Below are 14,996 nucleotides of genomic sequence, written 5' to 3'. Positions count from 1 at the left end.
TGGTGATTTTTTGATTACTAATCCACGGGAACATCATCTTACATGAATTTCCGTGTAGTGAAAAATTGTGGTCCAACCCGTAGAAACATATCATTAGGTTCTAAAAAATAAAATAAATTCTCAATTTCTTGTCTAAATCAGGATAAACTATTAATCACTGTAAACTTTGCGCTAAACATGATGCACTGCAAAGTTGTACATACAAAATATATTTATTATTTTTTAGTTTGCAACATATAATTTGTTTTATTTTTCCCATAATGTTTTTTAAATAAATGGGAACATAATGAATATCTTGAAAAACAGTATCTAAACCACCAAACAATGACTGTAGAAGATTTTTCACATTACATGTACACAACTAAACTTTATAACATAAAGAAAATGTTTTACGAGTACCATCAACCTTTGCAGTTCATAGAGATGTGCACAAAGTTTATAGTGAAATTTGATTAATAGTTTTCCGTTTCCCTGTCAAAATGTTGATGATACATTACTCAAGTACATGAAAAAGTAAATTTAGAATTTTATAAATTCCAAATATGAACAATATTTAAGTGTCTATACTCGTATCATTCACAAATAAATTCTTCTCCTTGATACAAAATTTATTATATATGTGACAGGAAATCAGTTTAATCGAATATTAATTCTATAGCTATGCTGTACAACTTGTTGCAATTACCATGAGATGTTAGACAATATTTATTAAAGGTTCTAAATTCGTATAAAAGTGTATTTAATCTTTTTGATGGGCTATTAAGAAAACCGTTCATAAATAATAGCAACAATCTTTTTCTAGCTTATCGAAACATACCAAAACAAATAGATACAGATATGGAAAAGTATAGAAATGAAGTCAAGGCATCGATCTAAACTAATTTGGTTTGGCACATTTTCACTGTTTGTTTGGTGAAAAATAGCACAGCAAAGCTCTGAGACGACCCTATTTATTTTTGCTGTCTCTATTCTCTTAGATGCATATACCATTGCTTTTTTTTATAGACCTACCTGTCTTTATTTAAAAAAATGTATCGGAATCTTTATATGTTTTTTTTTTTTGTATTCCTTGCAGGCAGCTGAATCAGGAAATTTAGAAGATTTTACAAGATTATTCCAAAGCGACAACACAAGACTATCGATACGAGATGGAAAAGGCAGAACAGCAGCACACCAGGCAGCTGCAAGGAATCGAGTTAATATTTTAGAGTTTATAAAACGTCAACAGGGAGGTAAGAGTACAACAAGAGTCTATTTGCATATAAATGGGCTTCTATTCTGCGGGCTTAAAATCGTTGGTGTTTTGTTTTTGTTTTTCTTTTTTTTTCCATCTGCCTCAGTTAACAAAGCAACAGATTTTACACCAAATAAAAACTTCTTTAAGGAAAGGAAGAAATATTAATTAAACACAATTCTTTGGGATTATTTCCATTGTTTAAACATCTAATTAAAGCTAGTGCTTGTTATTAAATTAGAATATATAATAACGAAAGGTTCTGTTGTTGTTTCTTTAAAAATAATGGATGTTAGCAGTATTTGGCAGTGGGAGGCTCAAAAAATCTGTTTCGTTAATAGATTTATACTAATTTTAATACAAGGTTATTCATTTTACGGCTTCAAAAGTAAACGTAAATAAAACACATGTGAAATATTTTTTTTTCATCATATTTCTTTTTTATTATAAACTTTGAACGTTAACATTATGTGTGAAACACTACATAATTTGAATGACCGCCACACAAATTGTTTCAAGCATCGATTCTTTTGAGGTAATTTTCGACCACTTTTTCACACATATTTTTTGGTATCTTAGCCATAACTTGACGAATGTTGGTTTTTAAGTGCTCAAGAGCAAAACAAACACGGTCTTTTGCGTAGCCCAACAAAAAAAAGTCCAATGTCGAATCGTAAAATCTTAATATGCCCACGACGAGAAATGGCTCTTACAATAAATCCAGATTCGCTCGATTTGTGTGGCAAAAAAGGCTGTTATCATATGACCTTAACGCTCTGAATTGGCGGTTACAGTTCTTCCATTGTAGTTTTTGAAGAAGTAAGGTCCAATCATGCCTCCGGACCACAGAGCGCACGAAAAAGTGGCTTTTAGTGCATGAATGGCCTCTGTGCAATTATTTGATGATTCTCAGAATCCAAAATACGAAAATATTGTTTATTAACAGAACCACCGATTGAGAAATGTGCTTCGTCGCTGAGGAAAATTTAGCTCGAAAAATCGCCGTCCATCGACGCCGCCGGTTGTTTAAATACCCATTCGACGTATCTACGAAGTCACAATTTTGACCATTGCTTGCGTAGTTGGATACGATTATGTACACCATCATTTCCTCTTAAAGCACGATATTTGGCTGTGGCAAAATCACCATTTTTGTGTAAGGTTTTAAAAATTTATATGCGTGCGATGTGCGATAGTTTAGCGTTCCGTTTTCGTAAATATCAGTTTAACAACTTAGTTTGACAGATATCGAATTCTAGCCCTATATTTTTGAAAACACAAAATGAATAACCCGTTATGTTAATATCTAAAAGTTTTATTCAAATTTTCGCATTAGATTGGAAATTATTAATTTTTGAAGAATTGGCTTTAACAGCTCCCAACTTAGTTCTTTTGCAAGTCAATGTACTCTTTTGTCTTTTGTACTGGAAAATTCAATAGTTTTTATATTTTCAATGACTGACATCTGATAATGTTTTAAGCATTATTTTCTTTTTGTCTTTTAATTTGCGAAAGTCAAAAACTCTCTCATTCTCAGTTTCTAGACAGCTAGAAGTAAAAACTATTGAAGACATGAACAATTTGTTAAATGTTCATAAATCCTCTGAGCTACAAAAAGCAAAGGAGTTCTTGAAAAGTAAAAACAAATTGGCAGACCAGGTCATTAAAATAAATTAAAATCCTTTTTAGGTCGAATCATTATACATCCTCCTTTTTTAATCCTAACCCTCCATCTTCTCTCTCGGTTTATGCTAAATAGAAAAAATCATTATACGCTTCATAAATCAAAACTATAACCGACGACGCGAAGACATCAAGAAAGCTAATTAAACCTTAAGCTGTTTGACACCTTCAAAACAAAATTAAACATTTCATTCAAATCTACGTACATACAAACTCCATACATATTTATTTGTTTTCAGATTTCGACGCTCAGGATGGCGCTGGCAATACACCACTTCATGCTGCCGTTGAAAACGACTCTTTTGATGCACTGGATTACCTTTTATCAATGTAGGTTTATATATAAGCTTAGATACCGTAACCTTATACCTATGCACAATCATAATTTCGTGTATTTCCGCCATCCACCATATCTCATCGCTTCTCATGATTTTGAAATCAAACTTTAATTTGAAATTCATAAATAAACTTTGTACTTTATAATCCCAATTTTCTAGTCCCGTCAACACGGGTCTGCTCAATGAGAAGAAGCAAGCGCCAGTTCACCTTGCCACTGAGTTGAACAAGGTAAAGGCTTTGAAGGCAATGGGCAAACATCGCAGTGTGATTGACATTCAACAAGGTGGCGAACATGGAAGAACGGCATTGCATTTGGCAGCTATTTACGATCATGAAGAATGTGCAAGGATTTTGGTATGAATTGAGGACTTTTATTTTATAGTTATTTTATGATTTTTTAGTTTTTAATTATTACGAATATTATAATTTTAGATTTTAGTAAAATATGATATGCGTGTTCTTTGTGAGTAAGGTATGGTTTGTTGGTTTTTTGTCAGGATTGTATGGCTACTCATAGATGTGTATGGATCTTTGAAGTATTAGAGTACATTATTTCATAATAAAATATATCGCTGTCTAATGATTATGTATTACATTCGTTTTAAAAAGGATGAAACATTGATTATATTTTTTGTTGTGAATTCTTTTATAAGAACATCAAAGATTAATTGCTGAAATTTTAAATTAAAAAAAATTTAATTACAGAAACAGATTATTTTATGTAGAAACCCAATTAGGAAAAAAAAAATCAATTTGTTGAGCAATTAATGAGGTTGGAGGGAAATAATTTAAATTTAATTCATTTATGAACTTTTTTGAAATTTATTTCTTAAAATATGTTCAATTGAAATAAAAGTATCTGTAACGTCCACCAAAAACGTTGTTCTCAGCCTTTCGAAAAAAACCGCATTAAACAGTCATTCTCATTGGGTACATTGGCTTCGCGACAACTACGTGCAAATTTCGTTTGTTAACCTCTTCAGAAAAAATGATTTTTTGTTAAAAGTTCGTTAAGTTGCTAAGCGGCCCAAATTGCAAAGCAATAACGAAATGTATTATCTTGCGCTTTTGCAACTTTTAAGCGAATAATCCAAGATCTCCTCAGCTAGTACGCTGATAAGATCAATAGCAAGTTAATGTTAGTAAATTGAATTAGACACTCTTGGTTTAAGCAGGCACATTCCCGCCTGTACTCAACTTATGACGATCGAGATCAAGGGAGTTTTGTCAACAAGCGAACCAGTCTTATGAACGTTTCGCACAAACTTGCGTACAACAAAAAGCAGGTACGGTTAGTGCTTTCTTGCGGCAAAAACTTTACTGCACTGTTTTTCATTGGGATACACAGAACTTACTTTCCAAATATATTTTCAATATTTTCCACAATTGTTTTAAAGTAAAGTGACTTATTTATTTCCGTCGAGGAGCGACTAATTTTTATGAAGATAAAGAACGGAGAATAGCTGTCAGTGTCAAAGAACATATGACAAATTTTATGTAAATGAAAAATTAAAATTAAATTCAGTAATTAAACCTTTTCATACTCAATCAACTAGAAATCATTATCAATTGTTATGTAGGGTAATTGCGGGAGAGATAGTGCACTCAATTAAATTCATCCAGAAACTAAAAAAGCGGGATGTATTCCTGACTACCGACGTTTTTAAGTTTGCTGCAAGAAATCGATGTTTGAAAGAGTTTTCGTCTGTTTTCTCGAGTTTCAGATAAAATTAAAAAAATTGTTTAGTAAGGTAGATCCAGTTGAGTTCAAAAATTTAAATTAAAAGAAAAACGAGATAATAGGATACAATTTAAAAAAGGTATCTACAACCTGAGGAGATGATCAAGGACGATAGGAAAATATTTTACAGACAAATTAATTAATATTAATCCAATGAATGTAACACCGGCATCTCTACCATATACATCCAAAGAGAGACATTTTTAATACTTTTTATAAAAATGTAATTCCTTGGCTAAGTAGTTTACAATTGTAAAGTTTATATGCATTATTTAGGTTATGTTAGGTTAAAGTGGCTGTCCGTAATGGAGTAAATCTTGAGGCTTTTTTCTGAGCTTAATGAAATCAGTTTGAGTCCCTTACGAAATGTGAGAGACTGATAATGTTAATATGATTAAGATCGTTATAGAAGCATTCTCCTAGGTAATTCTTGAGTATTTGAGCTAGAACAGAGCATGTACGGAGAAGGTGAAGAACTGTTTCCTCCTTTTCCTCATCCATACATTTTCTGCAAAAGTCATTTCAGAATACGCCTACCCGCGTGGTATGCTTTCCTATTAGATAGTGCCCGGCTATGACATCGATAATCGAGGTCTGCTTAAAGATAGCAATCACCTTGATCGCTTTAAATCTAGTATTGGCCAGATGTTTTTTGTAACCTGACACGTGGTGATTTTATTCAACCTGGTATTTGCCTTCTTTATAGCGTCATGTATTAGTCATAGTTTACATGGAGCAATTGGTATGCCAGCATTTGCCAAACGTAATAGAATGGGTTGTACTGTACCACTCCTGGCGAGTTCATCTACCTTACTGTTAACTAGGATGTCTCTATGGCCCGGCACCCAGCAAACTATTGTGCCAACTTCATTAGGGATGATCGACAGTTATGGACAGTTATAGAGTTTGTAGAGACAGAATCCAGAGATTTGATAGCGGCCTGACTATCTGACAAAAAAAGGATATCAGATGTTGATATCACGTTTAAAGGACAAGACTTCTTTTATCGCCAAAAAATCCGCCTGGAACACGCTAAAATTATTGGGAAGGCGGAATGAGAGATTTAATTTCAGTCGTACAGAGTACACAACACACCTACACCAACCTCTTCATTTATGTTTTTGATCCATCTGTTTGAAAGTGGATTGACTCGTCTCTTCCTGGAATGCCCTATCCTCCCAGAAAGATCTGGAAGGTATTGAAATCCAGCAGTTTTTGTCGAATTGCAGTTGGGGTATAGTGAAGTCTGTGTGTTTTGAAATTGATTCTTAACACCTAAGAATTACGGCCACGAAGCTTTGACGCGAATAGCATAGCTTGCAGCAATGCAGCTATTTGTTTGCTAAATAAGAGGTGTTAGTAAGATGTGTCCAGTGCCGCAGATGGGATCATGCGAAGCGACCCGCTTGTACATCTGCAAGCTGAACGTTTGACTTTATTTATTTTGTCGCGGCTTATAGCTCTTTCTAAAGCAGTAAACCATACGCCACACCTTATATCAAAACCCGTCTGACTACCGATGTGTATAGCCAATGCGTGCTTCGGGGTTGTAAGCCTCATTTATTACCGATAGCTTTTTTACAAGAAAAGAGAGCTATAGTAGCTTTCATGACTCTTGTTTATTGCGTTTTTAATTTAGTTTTTGTCTAAAATAAGACCCAGGTACTTAGCCTCGTCTGATAACTTTAACTTCATCCCTTTAACAAATGGAATTTGGTATGTCCTCGAAAATAGGAATAATTCGGTTTTGTGTGGGTTAACACCCAGACCACATCGATGGACTTCTTTTTAAAACCGCTATAGCAGCGTCATTCGTACAGGCAATCACTCTGAAACCCTCCGCATCCAGACCATTTAGAATTTTGTTTACCACCAGTTTTCAGAGGACAGGGGATAGAACACCACCTTGCGGTAGCCCTCTATTAACGAATTTTCTAGTAGAAGAGTTGCCCAGTTTTGAATTAATTATTCTACTAGTCAGCATTACATGAATTAACTCCCCATGCGTACTTTCTACATTTAGAGATGCAATTGCAAGGAAAGCAACCATAGTATTTCAATACTTGCCTTAAATGGATACCAATCAAGGATGATAGACTTATAGGTCGTAGATCTTAAGGGCTGACTTGCCAGCATTTACCTGGTTGGGTTTAAAACCAACTTTAACTTCCCGCCATGCAGAGGGATGCATTGTTTAGTTTTGTGCAAAAATAATAATAAGAAAAACTACATTGCATTTTAAAAAGCTATATATCTCTCCTGCAATCACCATATACCAAATGAATCGTACACTTCTGTAGTTTAAAAAGGTACATAAGTTCTCATTGACCCCTTTTCTGGAGTAACGCAATGGATTCATAGCTCAAATTGGAAAGAGTTTAAGTTTAAGTTCGATACAAATTAATGTCGAATTTAAACTCTTTCCATGATTTTGATGGAAAGTAACCGATATCTCGATAGTTTTGGCTATTGTAGCTCCAATTCCAGTAATCCTGTTGCAGTCTTCTAATATTAAGCCAGTTATGATAGATTTGCTCGACTAGAAAATACTATTATGGTTTCTTAATCTTTAACATTATTTAAGATTTTAACTAAACTGAAAGTGCACCATTGCTGAAATAATAGTATTCCTCCATTTTAGACCACATCATAAAAATAAATAAAAACATAGTTTATAGAATCTATATCTAACCCTTATATCAACTTTTTTATTCGAAATGAAAGTTGAGGAGTAGAGTAGAATGAGAATGTTAGTTTGAAAAATGGTACTCACTCCTTTAAAAAAAAAAAACATGTTACCATTTTTATTTTGTGTTAACATATCTAAAATTTTACTCTTGTTTCTGTTGTGTTTGTATAATCATAAGCAATTCAACACATACCTACATACCTACTCGAATTCTATCCATACAAAAAAACCAAAACAAAAAATATTATTTCAGATAACTGAGTTCGATGCATGCCCTCGTAAACCCTGCAATAATGGTTACTATCCAATTCATGAAGCCGCAAAAAATGCTAGCTCCAAAACAATGGAAGTATTTTTTCAGGCGAGTAAATATAAATTAAATATTTCGGTTTATTGTTAATAAAATAAAATTAAAAAAAGAAAATATTGAAATAAAATTTTGCTTGGTTTAGTTTTGTGTATTTTGTGTTGCATGTTTCTATAAATGTTGCTTGAGTTTTATTTTCAATAATTTCATAAAAGTTATTATTTCTATACGAAAAAAATTGAATTTAAATAAATCTTCTTATAATATTTTAAATTTTGCTATACCGCTTAGTGAAATAATCTTACTTAAAACACATATGTATATTGACAACTTACCGCTAAATCCAACTTTTGCATTAAATTTAAATCTGTCAAATTTTTATAATGTATTCCTGATGGAACGAAATGCATTATTTTAATTTATACATTAAAAATTGTGTGTGTGTTTTATTGCATAAATAACCATTCATTCATTTCATAACAATTTTATTGTCAATTTCTTATAAATTTCATATTAATGATGAAATAGTTTGGTAAGTGAAATGTCAAATGAAAAACTTATTTTTTTATATTGTTCTTGTTTTAATTATTTCATCAAAAATAAAAACAAAGCAGTGGGGAGAATCACGGGGTTGTACAAGAGAAGAAATGTTAGCCTTCTACGATTCTGAAGGGAACGTTCCACTACATTCAGCTGTACATGGAGGAGATATAAAGGCTGTGGAGTTGTGTCTAAAATCAGGAGCTAAGATATCAACCCAACAACATGACTTATCAACACCTGTTCATCTGGCTTGTGCACAGGTAATGCAAAAAAGTGTATTTTATAAATTTTACGATTTTTCAAAAGTCCATTTATTTGATTCGTAATTCGTTTCAAAACACAATTCAAGTTTAATTAACTTACTCGTATGTAGTTTGATTAAAATCAAACAAATTGGTATGACTTAAAGACGGATACATAAAAGGAAAAAGATGTTATTCACATAAGAAAATATATTGATTTCAAAACCACAAACAAAAATTACAAATCACCTCCAGAACGTGCACTAGAAGATGTATACATACAAATACGTGTACTTACATACATATGTATATTTACAAGGGTCATAAATGATGAGAAACAAAAGGAACATTTGTTTCAGTAAGGTGGACTCTATTTGCATTTAATCATCGTACATTTTCCTCATGATTTTACGTTTCTTGACATTTTTTGTCTGTGAGATTTTTGTTCTTCTCACATTTCATATGCACATACAAAAAGTACTCGAAGGTAGGTACCTACATCAATTTAAAAGTGGTTCTTCTACAAATGAAGCCATTTGTATATCATTTCAAATTTGCATATTCTTCCTTCTTCTTCATTTGATATAGGAATAACTTAACTCCTTCGGCTTACGGCCTTGATCTTGACCATATCCTTTCTAGTCCTATTTACTATACTTTTTTCTTGATGTTAAAGAGTTCTTTGCCCAAATTTTTAAATTTATTATTATTGGTTTTTTGACAAATTATTCATAACTGAAAAGAACATGTAAATTTACTCTCAAACTGTATAGCCAAAAAAAAGGGCGAAAATATTTGTACGAAAAACATTTCTTATCAATAAAGATTTCGTATTTGAATATAATAATATTTGATGGAATTTTGAATGAAATTATTGATTAAGACAAAAATGTTTTATAATAAAAAGATTTAACTCTTAAGCTTTTGGCTCAAGACCTTGGAAGGTTAGAATAGAAATTAATTTCAAAAGAATTCAAGTTATTATAGGTATTTAATCTTTTAAAATCCACAAGGAAGTTTCCTAGAACCAAATTCGTTATTTTGTATGCACAAATTAATTCCGTTTTCGAAATTTTGCTTTGAGTCAGACTTGACTTCTTTGCTTTAAATATGTTTAACTTTAAATTGTATGCCTCGGAAAATAACACTTCGACAATGATTTAGCAAGTTCCAAAGAGCGTAGGAGGGGTTTGTTAGTTTTAGCAATTGGGCAACGGCGCAGTCAGTGAAAAAGCATCAGTTTCCATCGATACTAAATCCTAAGACACAGTGTGAGCATTAGGAAAATAGGGAAGGGATGTATAGGAGGCGTACGTCGCGTTGGTGTACATTGATTTTGAATTCCTGAACATTGCAATGATAGGGAAAAATAGAGCATGGCAAAGCATTCCACATTGGCGTAGTACGCCTTAAAAATGAATTTCTGTGCTCATAGTACGGCAGAAGTTGGGCTCAAATGTAAACTGATAGGCATTCCTAGAAACGCAGATATTACGGTTAAATTGTTTAAGGGGAGGAATACAACTATTGCACTACAACTAGAGTATAGTCCATTAAAATAATGTTAAAAAAGGATGTGACAAGAAACTTTTCGTCGATGTTCAAGTGACGTAAACGAGTTGATGATGTTAATGTCACCAATCCTTTTAAAAGCTCTTTTTTGAATACTGTCCAAGAGGCTTAAATACGTTACTGGAGCTCAGCCCAGGGTTGAGAGTTATGTTCAACTTTCGGACATATATAGGTTTTGTAGATTGTAGCCAGATCAGACCGGAAGAAAAATTTCTTCTTCTTCTCAAAAAATCTAGACATCTTGCGGCATTTTTGGCGACGTCGCGTTTGTGATTGCTCCACAAAAGGTGTTTGCTGATGCACATTCCGAGGATGTCGAGATTTTTCGTTGATGCAAGTGACACTCATGTATAGTGACAAAGAGGGTATATCTCGCCTTAACGATACAAGACAGCATTGGGTTTTCGAAGCATTAAATTCCACATGGTTTTGTATTCCCCATTGTACAATGCTATTTAGGTCGGAATTTAATGAGCTTATCATATTTTGTTGTTGCAGTTCCACATCCGAAAAAGAGGGATGTGAATCTGAAAACGAATATGAAAAGCTAAGAGTATTATCGTCAGCGAAACAATGTATTGGATTAGAAGTTGCAGACAAGAGATCAATAATAAAAATGCGAAAAAGTGTTGAAGATAAAACAGAGCCCTGGGGCACACCAGCATTTATTTTGCAGTTTTCAGACTTGAATCCATCCAATACAACTTATATTGAACGATTCGAAAGGTAATTACTAATCCAATCAAGGAGGGATTCATGAAAACCGAAAGCACGCATTTTCGATAAGAGGGCATGATGACAAACCCTATCAAATGCTTTTTTCCAAAGCGATGTTCGTGAGATGAACCATGTGGTCACCAGTGGACCTATTGCTACGAAAGCCGTACTGTCGGTCATTAAAAATCTTTCGGTCTTTAAAATATTTCTGGTATGATAATTGATCAGCGTTTCCATTACCTTGGAAAGAAGGAACGTAAGTGCAATCGGTGGATAATTAGAGGGTGACGAAGATTCACCTTTGTTTGGGGTTTGTTGAACAAATGCAGTTTTCCAACTACTAGAAACGCACCCAGAAGAATATAGGATAGATAGAAAAGCTTACGCAGTGGTTTTGCCAGCGTGGAAGAACACCTCTTCAGAATAATAGTGGGGATACCATTTGGGCTAGCGGATTTATGAATGTTGAGATCTTTAAGAACTCTCGCCATAGTTCGAGTACGAAAAAAGATTGATCCCATTGAATCATTTACGCGTTCAAGAACTGGTTTATTTGGGTTGGGTTTGATATACCAGTTATTCCGATGTTATCATATTTTAGTCAATTAATTTAACATTAAAACCAAAAATGGGATCGTTGGAATTTAAAGGGATTTAAAAAATTGGGATTGAAATTGATCGGGATTTTGAATAAGAGTAATTTCAAAAGATGGTTTTTAAAAACAAAATCGGTATTTAAGGAGACGGGATTGTAAAAATTTTTTTCGGGATTTCTTAAAAACGAGATTTTAATAAGCGGGATTCCGATAAGCTCCCGGTTTTTTCGAGGCTAAATTGAAACATTTCCAAAATTTTCGAAATTTATCAAAATATCCAGAATGTTGACGTGATATTGAAAATAGATTAAATCGAACCATATCAAAACACTGAATTAGTAGAATATTACTATTTTTGTCAATATGAAAAGTTTTTATATACCTTTTTCTTAAAATATTGTCAAATACTAGTTCAAACATTTTAAAACAAATTCTATCATGTAGTAAGATAATTTTAGCAGACCCAAAATTTTGCATTACTTGCGACAAAGCGGATCTATGTGTATTTTGCATTCGTAAAAAACTTCAAACTCGAGATTTTAATCAAACATGACATTACGATGGGAGAGAAGTCGAAGAAAGAAAGTACCCGGATTCCGTTCATCTGTCCTGGCTCTTACTGACCAAAGCATCGGATCTATAAAACATTGGAAAACTAAGGTTTTGAGCCAAATCGCATTAGGTGTTTTGTTTTTCATTCCTTAAGACACAAAATAACTATAGCTCTATAGAGTTTTTTTTGGTAAAAAATCGAAAATTCGAATTTTCTCAAAAACAAATCGATAATTATTTTGAAAATGTACCTTATATTTTTTTCTTAAATATTGGTCAAGAAAAGTACCCCCAATAAATTCGTTATTCTGTTTCTAAGTTTTCTCAAGAACTAAGAAACTAATTTTAATAATTTTATGTCGATGTTTTTATTTTTCAAAATTATTACTTTTTTTACAAATTCGATATCTTGAAAATACGTTACGAAATAGAAATGAAAAACATGTTTTAATAAGCTCTAAATTATTGAATAGGTACTTAAAATATTTTAAGACTTAAATTAAAAAATTGTATGCCCACAAAATATGTTAATTAAAAAAAAACGCTCTAACGATTTTCAAATGAAAAAATTATAAAATTAACGTTTCATTGAAAAATCAAATGGCGTTTAAATTTTTGAAAACAAGCTTTTTTTCGGGTAGTACGAGAATGCATTCAAGTCAGAATCCGCGCAAAAAATTAAAAGTAATTTTTCTAGACTACAAATTTGAAATTTTTAAATATAAACAAAGCCATCAGATGATAAAAATTAGCGCACTGAAGTTTATTTGTGTAGGGCTCCATTTTTACCAAAACCCTCACTACGAGCTATCAGCTATGTATATTTATTTAAGTAATATTGTACAATTGACATTTAACTCCAAATTTTACGTGAATTATGGGACAACATTTATACCGTCACAAGCTAAGCCATTATTGCTCACACTGAAATATTTTACCGAAGCTAGTGCTTGGGATAACAAATTTAAATTCTCATAACTTAGTAGTTGATTTTTGTCTTCTGGATTTTCAAGCCCTTAGCTTTGAACTGATATTACTTAACACGACTTTAAATGCAATTATAAATTTCCTTAATACTAATTTAAAAAACAATCCCATTGAATAAAATTTTAAATAAGGTTGTTAATTTTTTTTTCTTATTTTCTTTTCCAGGGAGCTATAGACATTGTAAAGCTTATGTTCACAATGCAACCGTTTGAGAAAAAAGTCTGCCTCGTATGTACGGATGTTCAAAATATGACACCACTCCATTGTGCAGCAATGTTCGATCATCCTGAAATTGTTGAATATCTTGTGTCGGAAGGTGCCGATATTGATGCCTTGGACAAGGAATATCGATCACCGTTGCTATTGGCTGCCTCACGAAGTGCTTGGAAAACCGTCCACACTCTTATTCGATTAAGAGCAAATATTTCCAAAAAGGACTCCACAGCTAGAAATGTTCTTCATTTTGTTATAATGAATGGTGGACGTTTGCCTGAATTTGCCGAAGAAGTTAATAAAATTCAATCACATTGTCAATTAATTCAATTGTTGAATGAAAAAGATAGTACGGGCTGTTCACCGTTGCATTATGCAAGTCGAGATGGGCATATTCGATCGTTGGAAAATCTCATTCGTCTAGGTGCTTGCATCAATCTTAAGAATAATAATAACGAGAGTCCATTGCATTTTGCGGCACGTTATGGTCGATATAATACCGTAAGGCAGCTACTCGACTCCGAGAAGGGTTCGTTTATAATCAACGAAAGTGACGGAGAGGGTTTGACACCCTTGCACATAGCCTCACAGCAGGGACACACGAGAGTTGTGCAATTGCTGCTTAATAGAGGAGCCCTCCTGCATCGTGACCATAATGGAAGGAACCCATTGCAATTGGCCGCAATGTCAGGCTTCACGCAAACTATCGAACTTTTACATTCTGTACATTCACATTTGTTGGATCAGGTGGATAAAGATGGGGTAGGACTTAAATTTGTCAACTATTTATGAATCTCCCTAAAATGTATTCATTTGTTTGTTTGTGAATTTCGTTTTCAACGTATAGAACACCGCTCTACACTTAGCTACAATGGAAAATAAACCCCATGCGATAAGTGTCCTATTATCTATGGGAAGCAAACTGTTGTACAACTCCATGGACATGAGTGCCATCGACTATGCGATTTATTACAAATATCCTGAGGCTGCATTGGCAATGGTAACACACGAGGAGCGAGCAAGTGAGGTGATGAGACTCAGATCGGATAAACATCCTTGTGTTACTTTGGCTCTAATTGCATCGATGCCAAAAGTATTCGAGGCAGTCCAAGATAAATGCATAACGAAAGCGAATTGTAAAAAAGATTCTAAAAGTTTCTATGTGAGTATGAAGTTTTGTTTGTATGTTTTTATTGCATATATTTGTAAAACTACATTATATTATATTTAAACCACGAACCAATTTTGAAATTTTATCCTACAAATTTATATGTGCAATAATCCTCTTCCAAAAATAAATATCTAGATCAAATACTCGTTTGCATATCTACAATGTCCATTTATGTATTCGCAAGTGGATGAAATAACCGGCGAACCAACCGATGTATTAGATAATCTAATACCATTGCCAGCCTTAAACGTAAGATAATGATTAATAATTTGATTAGGCTGATTTTTACGGAGTTTGATTGCACGAGGCTTCTATATTCGTTATTGCTTAATTTATTTTTAATAATTTAATTGTAAATAACAAAACCTTGACTACTAAGTATCTACATTTATGTTCCAATTAAAGTTTAT

General features: G+C 33.0%; 1 protein-coding gene across 4 annotated transcripts in view; it reads left to right on the top strand.

Moving 5' to 3' along the window:
• The window catches only part of LOC129947300 (transient receptor potential cation channel subfamily A member 1), a 71,512-nt gene that overhangs the window by 38,664 nt on the left and 17,852 nt on the right, over positions 1–14,996 (top strand). For 3 of the 4 annotated variants that reach the window (XM_056057816.1, XM_056057815.1, XM_056057817.1), the window contains 7 exons: positions 1,076–1,232; positions 3,157–3,247; positions 3,415–3,610; positions 7,940–8,047; positions 8,608–8,796; positions 13,368–14,177; positions 14,263–14,577. In XM_056057816.1, coding sequence (XP_055913791.1) covers positions 1,076–1,232; positions 3,157–3,247; positions 3,415–3,610; positions 7,940–8,047; positions 8,608–8,796; positions 13,368–14,177; positions 14,263–14,577 — 1,866 coding nt within the window. Of the gene's footprint in view, positions 1–1,075; positions 1,233–3,156; positions 3,248–3,414; positions 3,611–7,939; positions 8,048–8,607; positions 8,797–13,367; positions 14,178–14,262; positions 14,578–14,721; positions 14,836–14,996 lie in introns of all 4 variants that reach the window. The other variant, XM_056057814.1, reaches the window with a different exon arrangement.

Source organism: Eupeodes corollae, chromosome 2, assembly GCF_945859685.1.
Source record: "Eupeodes corollae chromosome 2, idEupCoro1.1, whole genome shotgun sequence".
Lineage (NCBI taxonomy): Eukaryota > Metazoa > Arthropoda > Insecta > Diptera > Syrphidae > Eupeodes > Eupeodes corollae.
The sequence above is the reverse complement of the archived record's forward strand: the minus strand, read 5'-3'. Positions and strand labels throughout refer to the sequence as shown.